At 42.8% G+C, this 14512-nt stretch overlaps 1 protein-coding gene across 2 annotated transcripts in view; it reads left to right on the top strand.

Moving 5' to 3' along the window:
- The window catches only part of MICU1 (mitochondrial calcium uptake 1), a 90585-nt gene that overhangs the window by 1844 nt on the left and 74229 nt on the right, over positions 1 to 14512 (top strand). For both annotated transcript variants that reach the window (XM_072340928.1, XM_072340929.1), the window contains exons 2-3: positions 518 to 613; positions 9578 to 9739. In XM_072340928.1, the coding sequence (XP_072197029.1) occupies positions 9579 to 9739 (161 nt within the window). In that variant the 5' untranslated portion in view covers positions 518 to 613; position 9578. The remainder of the gene's footprint in view (positions 1 to 517; positions 614 to 9577; positions 9740 to 14512) is intronic.

Genomic DNA, 14512 nt, shown 5'->3' with positions numbered 1-14512 from the left:
TTGCAGTTATACACACTGCATTGTGCGCCAATAATCTTTTCCTTCTTAAAAGTTTAATGATTAGGAAAAGTAGGTTGTGGGTTTTTTTGTTTGTTTTGTTTTTTGAGGCAGTTAACAGTTTTCTGTGCATCAAGGCACAGGAGGCACTTCTAGGTACAGAAGTACTAGAGAACAGTTGTCTATGGGAAAAGCAATTATCTCTCTGGAGCTTGATAGGATGCATGAACTAGAGTAGAGTGAGAGAGTGCTGCAGGCCAGCACTTTGAAAATGCCTGAGGCTGAATAATTCATGTGTTTATATTACACTTGAATGTATAGCTCACTATGTTAAGGGAGATCTCGTGGGTTTCTGACACAGCAGGGCCCTTCCTCATCATTGGTTACTCAGAGTTTAGTGCTAACAATGACTACTGAGGGTGAGATGCACAACCACTGATAGACAGACCGTATCATCAGGACAGATACTGCAAGATATATTCCTGTCAGTTAAAGTTATATTTATCCTTCTCATTTGTAGAACACAGCCCTACAATCTCTTAAGAACCAACTCTGTGTTCTGCATGACTACTTGACCTACAAACACAAGCTGGGAACAAAGACACCTGCAATACAGGTAAGGATGCTGTTGCTGCTGCTGCCTTCCAGGGCACGCGGCTCACTCTGTGCTAGGCCCTGCACTCAGTTAATTCCAGTTGTGCTTAATTAATTACCTGACTGAAGTTTACCCTTAAGGCTGCCCTTCTCAGAATTACTTTTGTTCAGTAGTTTTAATTGATGCAGGATTTTCTTAATGCTGTAGGGTTGCCTTTTTGAAAGCTGACAAGTGCTGCCTAGCATTGCCTTTCAACTAAAGCCCAGTTCAACCACATTAATAAAATATAACAAAAGCAATTGTTTGTATGTACTTATTTGAAACTTGCTTGAGTGTAGGAAGATATGTTAAGAATAGCAAATTAAAGACACTTAAATTGTTTGTGCTGCAGGGAAAAATGAATGGTACACTTCATTTACATCATTAATTTCTGCATAGTAGCTTTCTTTGTAGCTCCTTATGTTGTATTAGGCTTGTGTAGCAACTAGACAAACCAATATGTTGAGAAACAGAGTTTCACTAGTGATGTAATGACAAAAGGATCAGCATAATAAAAAGATACTATAAAGGAAAAAAAATTACTTACCTACATCAGAAGATTTCAGATTTGCAAGGGAAAGCTTCACCAAGGAGGAATCTCCAGAAAGAAATCTTTCCCCATTGGCAGTCAGCCCTTAAATGGGGTCTAAGAGAGCTGCAGCCAGGTTCTACCCCTTATGTTCGCACACATGAATTGCCTTCACCTGTGATCCCAGGGCTCATTGGGGCAGCTGTGGGAGCACAGGTGAGAGTAATTTAGCTGTGCTCCAGGAAGGGTTGGAGCTTGACTCCACCTCCTCTAGGCCTCATTTAAGGGCTGACCACCACTAAGGCAGCATTTCTTGGAGATTGCTCCTGGTGGAGGTTGTCTCAGCATTTCCCAGTGAAGGCATCCATACTGGCTAGTTTTTCCCTATACATAACCTTTTGAATATCTGTTGCCATCTTTGTATTATTCCACCTTATATAGGCTTTCTCCAACAGAAGGGGTTCTGAGGAATGCTTGCTGCCTCCTGGTGAGGAAGGGGTTCCTCTCTTCATGATGATGTTTGACACTTCAGAAATATGAGGAGCCCTAGTGAAGTCTGAGTTACTACAAACTGTCTAAGCACATATTGTCTGCAGGTCTTTGACAGGTTTGTCCCTTACTGAAAGAGATTTAGGGCACTATAAAAAGGAAAAAAATAGCCATTTTGTTCAGATGATGCAGTGTTTTACTGCAACTTCTGTAAAACTGTCTGAAAAGTCCTTAACTAGTAAATCTTGCGTTACCTTGGCCTTCTTCCTTGTCTGTGACTGCAGTAAGCATTTTTCCCATGGAAATGTGCCCTGAAGTTTTCTTTTGTGTGTGCTGGGTGTAATCTTTGAGAGCAGCTCTTAATTGCAGTGCTGCCACTGTTTTGGGCTGCAGCAGTACCATGCAAAGGGATTGTTGTGGTTGGGGCAGCACTACTTTGGGCAAGGGGCCAGGAGGAGATTGGGTCCTTGCAACTGGGAATTCTGAATAGCTGAGCATACTGGGACCGGCACCATGTTGGGAACACATGGCCAGGAGCAGGTGAGCTGCTCATCCCAGTGTATAACAACCACGAAAATGTGGTCTTAGATACTTTCCATAGGCAGCCTTTATTTCATTGCAGAGTTTCCTTGCTGTCTGTGCAGCCTGTGCTAGTTTCTCACCCTTCCTGTATCCTCCAGACTAAGCACATCAGTGATGGAATCAGACCAGTGTCAATATTGACTGGCAGTATTATCTGCTACCACTTTAATTTAATAGCTACATTATGGTTAGTGTGATGTAAACTTTCACTCTCAGCACTTTTTCTTTAAGAGCTAGAAGAGCAGCGTTATCTTCCAGAGACAGCCACTGCTACATTGTGAGTTCAAGGATGATGTGTAAGGGTTGCCACCTGACTTAAGCTAGTACCATTACAGTACTGTCTTTTTTTTTTTCCCCTTTATGGCCTAGGTTTAGGTGGACTTCAAGGTAAGCGCCCTCCATCTGCAGACACTTTGCTCTTCTTTAAGCACAGACAGGTACTGCACTGAGGGTTATGGTGGGTGGCTGCAACTCATGCACTGGCTCATCCAGGTCTTTGCTTCGTCCTTTGGTGGGGTGCTTTTTCAGATAAGCAAGTTAACATGAGCATGCTATCTGTCTTGCCACCTTGGCTACAACCAAGTGTTTGCTGGTTTGCAGATGCTGGAAGCAATCTGCTCAGGTAGCCTGTTTTCTCCTAAAAACACCCTGCGCTAATCAGGCTTACCTATACTTGTTCTTTGTCAAGTCAGAATCAACCTGATAAGCTTTCGCTGGAAAGCAACTGCAACAGATAAGACTTTTCCTTTTTCGGGCCACCAGTGCTCTTCTACTGAATGAGCAAACAACTGCTGTCTGGTAAATGAAATGCAGGTGCATAGTGAAAATGCTAAGGCTCAGCTTGGAGCAGTGATTGAGCACCTGGTGGAAGGTGGGGCCAACCCAGGGGAGCTCAGGTGCATGCAATGCTCTAGAGTGGGGGGATGGAGCCAGGATCCACCCCTTCCCAGACCTCATGCAAGGGATAGCAGTGGAAGTGAGGATGTTTTCCTGGAGACTGGGGCCTTCTGATGGTAAGCAGTTTCTTTTCTTTATTTCTGTATCCGTGGCTGTTGCATTTGTGCAAATCCTCATTTGCTGTAGCCTGGGACTTTGCTGGTCTGTTGTCATTGCTGCACTTTTCATATATTACAAGGTGCTTTGCCCTTCTTGTTTTCTTGTTTGTTTTGTTAAGTATTGTTTGTTTTGTATTTAAAAATTCATTGGATGTGTTAAATCAAAGCGAGGCGTTCTGGCCAGAAGTGAAGTTCCCTAATGAAGCAAGTAGCTGTGTCTGGTTTAGGTGATGTTTCTATTGAATTTCATGTGGTAGAAACAGTTGTGTGGTTGTACTGAGGCTGATGACCTCAGTGAGTTAATAGATCATAGGCTTACACATTAGGAAGAAATAAGTGTAGGAACTGTGTTGTGACAAATTCTGAGCTTATCTATTGTGTGCCTAATTCTACAAAGAGGTCTCTTATTTCTGGAGCTACACACATCACTGCAGGTACTTCAGTTTTGTTTGAATGCATTCATGGCATTGTGGAGCTTCAATATTTTTTTCCTGATCACTTAATTATTTCCAGCTTTATTTTATTTTTGGATTTTTTTTAAGAAGTAACATCACTTTTCTTAGTGACAAGTAAGCTGTAGGCATCTCTTAAGTCTCCTTTGCTTTAGGATTGGCAGCTGCTTTATAGAGGCAGGTTGCTGTCAGCAGCAGGAGCTTCAGGGAGCGTTTTTCTGTTTGGTGTGTAAGGTAGGAATTCTGAGGAACAAGGAGTAGCGCAAGTGGAGAAAGTAAGCCCTGTCATTGCACAATGTGCTCGCTAGGAAGAGGCTCTTTGCAGTGCTTCTGGGAGTTCCATTTTGCCTGTATAGTTGGTTTTTGTTCTGCTGATGGGATGCCCAGGGTAACTGCACTTCCTCTGTTCAGGTGTGTCTAAACAGTTCATTTTCACTGCATCTCAAACATCTGCTTGCTTGGTTCAAATTGCTAGATTGTATCCCATTGACTTTAACTATGTAAGGCAAGTTAAATCTCTAAGGTCATTAAGCAGACGTATTCCTACTGGCTTTAATTTTCTGCAGAAAAGGCAGTAGTGTTATTTTTCCTACCCCTTCACTACCAGTGTTGTGACAAATATGTGCTCCTTCTGATCGGTGCTGAAGCTAGAGGAGATATGCCAGAGTGAGAGCTCCCTGCTGGCAGGATGCAAGCCAGTTCAGCTTAGTGGGAAGGCAAGAGTGCAGGGATAATAGATTAGGTAAAAGGAAGTCTTTGTTTTTTTCTGTCCTTTTCAGGCCTGAGCTGCTCAGGAAGACATGCACCCTTGCTGTAGTGCCAGTTAAAAGAAATCACCAAGCGGTGGCTTAGGTTTCTGCTGAAGACCTGGCTGTATTATGGATTGGTGCTTTATAGGCCATCAATCAGTCTGAATTGTGCTCTGAAGCACATGTAGCTCCCCTCTCTGGTAATGAATGCTATTGAGTATTACCCTAAACTCATACCTGGGAAGAAATTGCTTTTGCTATTAGATTTCATCTTCATTCTCATAACTGATTTATGTGTCTTTGTAAGCTAATAATTTCAGTAATGGGACTAATCCTTTATCTGGAAATTAGAGAAAGTAAGCTGAAAATTGGGAGTTGGAAGGAGGAAAAAAGCAGAAGCAGTTTGGTCTCTCTTGGGGAGGGGAAAGAAATGAATCCAGGCTCTTCTGAAGCTGCAGTTCACCTTTGAACAACCTTTCAGTGGATTTCAATTGTACAAACCTCTTTCAATTATGCTAGATTGGAAATGGAACGTATGGAGGGAATTGGTGAGAGGATGATCCAAATTAGCGACTTGGCTTTGGTCTGATTTCATGGTATGCAATTTACAGAATTAATGTTCATTAATAGGTGTGAAGTGTGCGTGTGCAAATGTGGTTTTGGAAAAACCTGTGGCTTAGACCTGCTGCTGAAATACAGAGCACGTGAATTGAGCTCAGTCAACTAAAATACCTTCAACTTAAGTGGTGTTCTGTATCCAAAGGGTTCCTTCTTTGTCTAATTTTCCTTTGTAAAATAAATACTGCTCCCTGTTTGGATAAGTACATGATTTGAGGGTTTTGATGGAAGCAGATTGATGCCAAGAACTTTCTTCCCCTTCATTCAGGTATCTCAAACCAGTGTGCTCATGTTATGATTTTTATGGTCTCAAGCTTTAGATGGATTAATGTGGCTTCTGGAGATTGCCCATCCCCATCTATCTGTCCCTTAGCATGAGGGGAGTGTGGCCCCTTGTTGGCAGCCACCTCTGGTGATGTAAGGTGGTGCTGCTGATCCTTGTAACGTGTGCTGAATAACAGTCTTGAAAAACAACAGCTGAGCTTGCTCATAGTCAGTGTCCCTGACCTTGTCAGAGCCGTATCTGTGCTGGAACAAATGAGGGAAGATTTTTAATGCCTTTAGTGGCTGTAAGCGCTAAGTATGGCAAAATGCCTCCAAACTATGAGTAGCAGCATGTTTTGCTGTCCTGTATTTACTCTGGGAAGTGTGCTGGCCCTTTTCATGTGGTAAAATGGCTGGCATCTGAGATGGGAATAGGTGAGGAGCTTTGCTGTGCAGCTGCTGTGTTGGGCTGTCTTGGTGTTCTGGCGATGTCAAACTTTGCTATTTTAATAGACAAATGGCTTCAGAAGGTTCTTTCAGTGAGACCACCTCTGCCAATCCCTGCAGAAGGCTTGATGCCCAAGCAGTGACTCATGAATGTCAATCTAAGATCTCGGTGCTTAAAAATATTTTTCATTTAAATTTACAATTGATGTTCTGCTGTAGTGTGCCAGCTTGCCATGTCCTAGTAAAACTGTTCAAATAAGAAGTGTCTGTGAACCCTTCTGATTAAAAATTAAACATCCATCAGCTTATTCAGTTACTGTTCTTCAACTCACATGCCTGCACCACTGAGGCCAGCTTTGACATCAAAAAGCTGTTTTAAGTGTGTTCTATCGTGAAAGTAGGGGCTGCTCTGGGCTGTCAAAAACTGCCTTCAGTTCTATGGGGTACCCAAATACAAAGAAGTCCCTCCTCCCCAATCTGGGCTTTCAGTCTCAAATCCATCAGCTAAATAGGGCACTGGAAAAGTGGGAATGAGTCTTGTCATTCTCCTCAGTAGCTGAGAGAAATACCAAAGAGATGACGTCTGCCAGTTCTTACGTGCTCTGAAAGACCCAGGGCTGGACTGCTGAGGCTATGGAAGTGACACAAGGGGGAAGACAGAGAATCTATCTGAATTTTGTTGCAAAACACACTAGCAGTGAGTTCTGCTAATAGGAAAGTAAACATTCATATCAAGCAAGAGTGCACGTAGCTGTTAAAATTGTACTTATAAAGCTATCTGCACAGCCCATACTTGAGCGATGCCTGTTGCTTCCTGACTCGGAAGTGGTGCTTTCCTGATGCGTTTGTGGATTTCCAGGATGTCAGACACCAACACACTTATTGGTAATTACCCTTATATGAGGATTTAGTCTTCTCCAACTTGCTAGCAAGTCATGTGCCTGAAGAGTGGGGTCCTGAGCCCTCTCCTTCTTGCTGGGTGACAGTCCAGGCTCTGAAAGTAACTGTAGAGTTCTGCTGAGCAAGAACTTCAGGTGAAACTGGTTTCTTTCCTACAAAGCAAATGATAGCCTACAGATTGATTGTAGCAGTAATCTGTTGGACAGATCAAGAGCATCAAGAGAACTTGTCTCTGTTTGTGTTGTTTTCAGGTGACGGCTTTTCTGTATCTATACAAAAAAAAAAAATTAAATTGCATTCAGTCATGCAGAAATTGACCCTATTCCTTAGGGTAAGCAATAACTGTGTCAGATCTTGGGAGCCATGAAGTTTTCCCAGGTTTAGTTCTTACCCAACTGGAGATTGAGGTATTAAGCTTCTGGTTGCTGCAGTCAGAGCAAGATGCTTATATCTAAATCTCTTTTAAAAACACCAACATTCTCAGCTGATCTTGGCTTGAATGCCTGGAGCTTTTAACAAAACATGCCAAATAGCATGGCAATGGAGATCACTAAAAACAAAACAAAAAAAAAACAAAAAACCTGAGAGTAAAATCACAGATGGCAAGCATGGAAAATTCAGCCTTGAAGGTTTTGTTGTTGTTTTAAACTAAGTGTATTCTTTGTTTGGGGATTGTGAGCGGAACTGCATGCTTTCAACGCCCAGGTAATTGCTTCCAAGGGGAATGCTGCCTGGGTGTGTGTCCGTGTGCCATCAAGAACTGAGATTAGTTGGACAGAGCTGTGAATGTAGTGCTTCTTTGGGCTCAGAGAGTAGACAGAACCGGTGATGGGAAATGTGAAATCTTTCCAAGCTCAGGAGTAAGCACCATGGGGCTTGATTTTCATTTTCAATGATTAAATGATATTGGCAGTGCTTCCATTCCCCATTACATCTTATGCATGTAGAGCTGTAATTAGGAAGGGGAACCCAAATGAAGGCAACGTCAGCTTCTCAGTGAAAATAACCCTTGTGGATTTTTCTCTGCCTGTATAAGAAATTCATCCCTGGAGAAGAAATAAGAGCATCAGATTTGTGTAGAATGAAAACAGTTTGAAATAAGAGCTATTTTTCATAGCAAAGTTTTCTGTTGCTCTGTGCTAGAGAGGATTGAAGAATAAGCGATGTTGACTTGCTGAATTCCTTTAGGATTTTAATTTTAAGCCCATGTATTTTTAAAGGAATAAGGAAAATGGTAACGCTGACTGCAAGCTTAGTTTTCATTATGTGCACAGATGAATATAACTGCAGTGCCTCTCAGGTGTGCTGGCTGTGAAAAGTGAGGTTGTGTTTCTTAGCACATGCAGCAGGATGGGGCAGGCTGCTGCAGCTTCTGTCTGCCCATCTTTGCTTTCCCTCCCCTTACCAAGTGAGCCTTGATTGTTCTGTAAAGCCTTTGAATGAACCTCTACTGCCTTTTGCCTTAAGAGGAACAGCATTCCTAACTGTCTGCTGAATACATGGTGGGGTTTATCTTCCCTCCACTTCTCCTCCCTATATTTGTGACACTAGTTTGTGTTCCGGTACTCTGAGCCTCAAGTTGCCTTCACTGGAGGACAAGTGCAGTAATACATCCCACTCTTTGTAGCTGGAATGTAGAATGTGTTTGTGCAAAGTGTTCCCAAGATTCTCACTGGGAGAAGCTAATGCTTTACTAAAAGTATGTGGTAGCATCTTGTGTTGTGGAAGCAAGGAAAAACCACTAGAGGTGACTTCATTTTTTTTTTGTCTTCTGTTGTTCTTTATTCACTGGCTGGCAGTGTTGGAGCAGAATGGCAAGAGTGGGTAACAAAGGGGAGCAAAAATAATCAAGCCACTGCTTTCCATTTCCAGTATTTTTGCTGGCTATGGGAGTTCTTCTAATATTTTGCTTGTGATTTCTTTTTTTATCAAGGCCTCTCTGTGCATTGTCATGTATGGGCTGACCCCCCTGTGATCAGAAGGCTGAATTTACATCTTCTAAGAGTAAAACTTTCACCCAAAAATAAGCAATGCAGCAGCTTTCCTTTTTGAAGCAAACATTTGGCCTTAGCCTTCAATTTTGTGTGCTGGTAGAAATTGCTTTGGCTCCCAGAGCTGGTGCCTGTTATTAGGTGGCATTTTTGTAGTTCCATTTTTCTACTTTGTAATAATGTTTAGATTTGTAGTTCTGGTTTCTCATTTGTCTCTGTACTGTTGCACATAACGGGATAGGGATTGTCTTTTATGTGTGTTGACGTTTTGAAAGTTGCCTGCTACTTAAAGTTGAATATAAATGTTTTGCTCGAGGGTAGCTAAAAAATGAGCTTAAGAATGGTGGGTCTTTTTGTAGGGAAGTTTAAAATGACTGAAGTTTTTCTTGCTGAGTTGGTTTGTTTGTTTGATTTTTCTTGCTTTCTGGCATCCAGCTGTTTTTCCCTGTGGCCAAATGGCTCTTGCTCATTTGCTGTAGTTGCTTTTAAGATCTACCTGGATCTTCTGTGCCCTGGCACTCAAGCAGGGCTGTACAAGTATTTAATCATAATGAAATGTGATGGGCAGAGGTGGAAGAGGAATTTAAGAAATGCTGTAAGAGCAGTTAAGTAGGATGAGATGGCTGAGTGTGTTAGCCTAGTGTATGCCAAGATGCAGCTCTTGTAGTTTACTGTTTGTTAGGAAGATTTTGTTAGACAAGTTAACACTCTTATTTCAGAACAGCTAATGAATAACTGTGGCAGCTACTTTGTGCATCTTCTCCTAGTTTAGGAAAACACACTGCTGGTTGGCCTTTCATGCTGGAGATCAGTGCAAGTGTTTGCTACTGGAAAGTATTCCTGTGCTATCACATTTTCCTTTCTTGACAGGATGTTCCGGCTTCGATTTCTTCCCATTGCAGCAGGGCTGGCTGCTGCTTCACGGCATTACCACAGGGCAGCACATCATTCCAGAGCCCGGAGTCGGCTTGTGGTGGCAGCTTTCATAGGGACAACTGCAGCGACAGCAAGTGCCAGGCTCCTTTGGCAGAGGTAATGGTTTTGTATTTCTTCCTAAGATCTCCTGCAGCTCTGGATCCTGTGTTAAGTACCTGCAGATGTGTTTAAGATCTGCGGGAGGCTTTGTGAAGTGTTATTGCTTGTACCGCCTCTGCTGCTTGGAAGAAACAGGAAATGCTGGTAGTGGTCTCCTGGAGCTTCTCACTGTTTTGAGTAGTCAGGAAATGAGAAAATCTCTAGGCTGAAGAATTTTCCTCTGTGGTTGTAGTCAGCACAGACTGCTTGCCCTTGGTGGGGTCTGCTACCAGGCTTGTCCTCCGTGGTGGTGCTGTGCAGGCCTGTGGAGCTGTGCAAACAAACCATCTGACTCAACCAGGCTGGGTGCAAACTTCCAGCTTCTGGGGGGGCTGCCAACGACAATGAACTTGGTCTACACTGATTTTTCTTTGTGTTCTGCTGGTTGATGTACTTAAATGTAGCAGCAGGGAATGGAAGGGGGCAGTCCATCTTTCAGTGGTAATGTAGCTGTGGGCAAGATGTGTCTAAGTGCCAGAGTCTATCATCTCATGAAGCTCAAATCTTGATTTCATGACTATGAGGGGAAAGGTGGTATCTGCACCTGCCTGTGATGACCCTCGCTGAACTCTGGGCTGTGCCACATCTGAAATAAATTCATAAGGACTCTATTCTCTTGCAACCTGAAAGTGGTGTCGCACCAGCCATGCCAATTGAGCTCATGGCTGTAATGAAGGTGTGAAAGAGAAGCCCCTACTCAAAACCTACCTTTATTTTTGTTCCAGCATGGTATGATTTGTTGTTACCTCTCTAGTAGACTATTTGGCTAGAAGGCTGTGCTTCTAGTACGATGGGAGGAAGATGATGCTAATTGTTCTGGCTACTACTGGTCTTGTCAGCTGTGATATTGCTTGTTCAAAGAATTTCTCAGATCAAGGAAGATTGCTGTGGTTCAGCAGTGTCATGCTTTGGTTTACCAGGACCTGAATGTTCAGCCTTGCAGCATGGAGGAAGATGAATGCCTCTGTGGTGGTGGCCAAATTAACTCAGTTTCAGGCAGTGAAGAGCACTTTTTCTACGTAAAGCATCTTCTGTGTGATTACAAAGTAAGTAGGATGTAATGTCCTACATAAGGCTCTCCCAGAGACATTAAGTCCAAGAAGACATATTTCTCCCTCAGTGAGCAATAAGGCAGGCTGGTAACAGCAAGCAAGGAGAAGTCTAAGGAATAACTTTTTGCCTCAGTCTTCACTGGCAACTGCTCTTCACATACCCCTGTGGGGTGCAGCCCCCACTGCCATTACAAGCTGGGAGATGTAAGGACAGAGCGTGACCCTGCTGAAAAAGGACTGAAGGTACCGGTGGATGGCAGCTGGACATCAGCCAGCACTGTGCCCTCAGCCCAGAAAGCCAACCATGTCCTTGGCTGCATTCAGAGCAGCACGGACAGCAGGATGACAGAGGGGGTCTGTCCCTCTGCAGTGTGAGACCTCACCTAGAGTGCTGTGTCCAGATGGAGAGTCCTTGATACAGGAGAGACATGTAACTGTTGGAGTGTGATCAGAGGAGGGCCACAAATGTGACCCAAGGGATGGAAAACCTTCCTGTGAGGACAGGCTGAGAGCTGGAGCTGTGCATCCTGGAGAAGAGAAGGCTTGTAGCAGCCTGTCAGTATCAAAAGGGGCTGTAAGAAAGAAAAGGATGCTTTAGCAGGGTCTGCTGTGGTAGGACAAGGAGAAATGGTTTCAAACCAGTAAGTAGAATTTAGAGAAGATATAAGGGAGGAATATTTTACAATAAGGGCAGCGAGGCACTGGCATAGGCTGCTTAGCAAGGTGGTGCTGCCCCAGCCCTGGAGACAGCCAAGGGCTCTGAGCTCCCAATGGGGCTGTAGGTGTCCCTCTGTTCATTGTAGGGAGGTTGGACCAGGTGGCTTTCAAGGGTCTGTTCCAACTCTAACAGTTTTATGATGTCCCTCCTGCAGCAGATTCACTTCTACCTCTTAAAAACAATGAAGTTGTTACACTTTATCAGGAAGGTGGTTCTTCCTGGATGGAGCTGCTAATGGTATGCTCAGTGCTAGTCAGGGGTTATCTGCAGAAGTGATTTTAGCTCCTGTATTACCCAGCTGTTCTTGAGACCCCAGGGATCTGCCAACAGGTGTGACCTTGCTTAGCTGAGGGCACTGATAAGCATCAGATAAAGCAGACAGGCTGCATCCTTGAAGCAGTGTAGTCTGTGATCTCCTGATTGATTTGGAGAAAGTCACTTGCTGTGATTTTTCTCCATTGTTTTCTTTTAGGAATTTGTGAAGTGTTTGAGGATTCCTTTTCCTTAATGTGCTGTTCAGTAAATCTACAAAGCCTGTAATTGTAGAACAGAAGTTTATCCTGGCTTACGGTAATATTTAATTACTTGATATGCAACTCATAAGATGAGGAACAAAGCTGATACTTGTTGGTATGAAATAGTTTTTGCAACATTTGTAGGACTTCTAAGCAGACTTTTAAATAAGCATTTTAACAGTCTAAATAACAGATGAGAAACTCCAAATTTTCTTTGCTTTTCAGAATATATTGGTCAGGCACTAAATAGAATTTAAGAATTAATGTGAGTACAAAGCATTCCCAGTGACATTCTTGGTTATTACAGTAAGCAGCAATAAGTATAATGAATTAGTTATAGAAGGTAAATACACGATGCATCTAACTGGAGTGCGGGGTTTAAATAAATCAAATGTCACTGAAAATGTTGCTTGTATACTGCAGAGAAAATAGAAGCATGCATCTGTTTGAGTGCTCATATTTACATTGGTGAATTATTTTGATTTTATTAAATAGTGGAGCAGTGCTTAAATGGGAGCCAGATTAGGGCTGTCTGTTTGACCTGTTCTGTTTGGTCAGTAGGCTCGTTATACCAATCATACAGTGTTTTCCTTCAGCTGAGCAACTGAACTTCTGTTGATAGGGGAAACCGTGCTGTGCTGCACAGTTGGGTCCTGTGGGGTCCAGCACTTCAAGTGCAGCTCTCATAGCATCACAAAGAACTGATATCCCTTTGGTGGGTGACACAGCTGGGATGTTCAGTTCCTCTCTGAGTGAGGAAGGCACTAAGTGATACCCTTCTGCGGGCTGTTGGTGACATTGTCTTTTAAGATGTCGCTTCTGTGGGAAGTCTCACTCTTGTTGCTTTCCTTATTTATTTTTTTTAAGTTAAAGCATTAAGATATATAGACTAAATCAAGAAGCTGTTGGAAATGTTACGCTTCTACATACCTAGTCCAAGGAGGTGATGCAGTGTTAGAGGAAGAGCAGTAATGAAAGGAGTTTGCAGTTCTTGTCCTCTGCATGGAGCTGTATGTGTCCTAATGCTTCTTGACTACCTTTTGAAAGTAGCACTGAGTCTCTGACTGGTGCTTATACAACAACACAAAGCTTGTTGATTCATAACAGATTTTTTGCATTTCTGATGACACCTTGCAAAAAGGGGTTTAGGTGGCGATGTCTGCATCTGAATTCACCCTTGCTGTTTAGCAGTATGAAGACACAGGACTTCTCAGGTTGTTCCTCTGAATGTCATGTGCAGCCTGAAATCCATACATTTTGGATGAGTTCTGCAGGGTACGCTCTGAGTGTCGTCAGAAGTGAATGTTGGGATGAGCAAGCCCATACAAGGGTAGATGTCAAGAATTGGGAAGGTGAACCTGAACCCCAGTGGTTGTGTGAAATAAGATAGGGCAGAATTCCTAAGTCTGGTGCTGTGTGGGTGTGTGGTTGGTCAGATCTGCACCTGCCCAGGTTCATGGCATGTGGCCTTCTGCTTAGTTATCCATTGCAGTTATTGGGCTTTCTGCTCTTGCTGTTCTCCAGGAGCTGTTGCTGCTTTTGGTGGTATATATCATCTAAATAATTAGAGCATACAAGTAGCTAGTGCTGTTCAGTTCTACAGTGTATGCTTTCACAATGCAAATAACTGAGCTTATAAGACTAATGAAGTTTACTCTTTCTAAGCAATAACTTAAAGCCAAGGGGTTTCCAATTGACAACAGAAGCAATTAAGTAGCTAGGTGTTAGTATAATGAACTGAATTAATTTAAATAAATCTTGGTGCAGTCATTGGCTGATCTGAATAAGGCATTAATATATGGATGGGAAGTACTGAACCTTAGCTTGCAGCAAGCTTAATGGTTGCAAGAAAGTATTGCCAATAGTCCTATAAAACTTTTATTCTTTGTATTTCCAAATACCAGTTTGATGTATTAAGTGGCCACCATCATCTTCTTGATGGCAAGCAGCATCCTGACTCAGTCTGTGAGCACCTGAAAGCCCTTACATTGGGATTTCAGTGCTGAAGCTTGTCAATGTGATCAACCCAATGCTGAATGATGTGGGTGAGCAGAGGTAGCTCTGGGGGGTGCTGAAGGATCTCTGTAAGTTGGGCACCCTTTCTTCATTGCTTTCCTTGATTTGTTGACTTTCACAGCTCTTTGGTCTTCCTTGTATGGCTTTTCGCTCAGTGCTTCTGGAATGAATTTTGCAGTTTAGATCAGCCCTTAGCAAACTGTTTAAGAATGCATTACTTTTTTTCCAGCCTTAGGAGTTTTAGAATAATTTGCTTAGAATACATTTTTAATAGAAAAATTGCTGGAAATTCCTTATGCCAGCTGAAAGTGACTTTGCATTTTAGCAAAACAAAGGGTATCTTGTAAATCATAGTCAAGAAGAGAGACCTGTTTTACAGCTACAGCTGCCTCAGGTACCACTTGACCTGATGCAGGAGAGAAAAGATGTA

The sequence above is a fragment of the Excalfactoria chinensis genome, chromosome 6 (genome assembly GCF_039878825.1).
Source record: "Excalfactoria chinensis isolate bCotChi1 chromosome 6, bCotChi1.hap2, whole genome shotgun sequence".
In the NCBI taxonomy this organism is placed as follows: domain Eukaryota; kingdom Metazoa; phylum Chordata; class Aves; order Galliformes; family Phasianidae; genus Excalfactoria; species Excalfactoria chinensis.
This window is presented reverse-complemented; position numbering and strand designations above follow the sequence as displayed.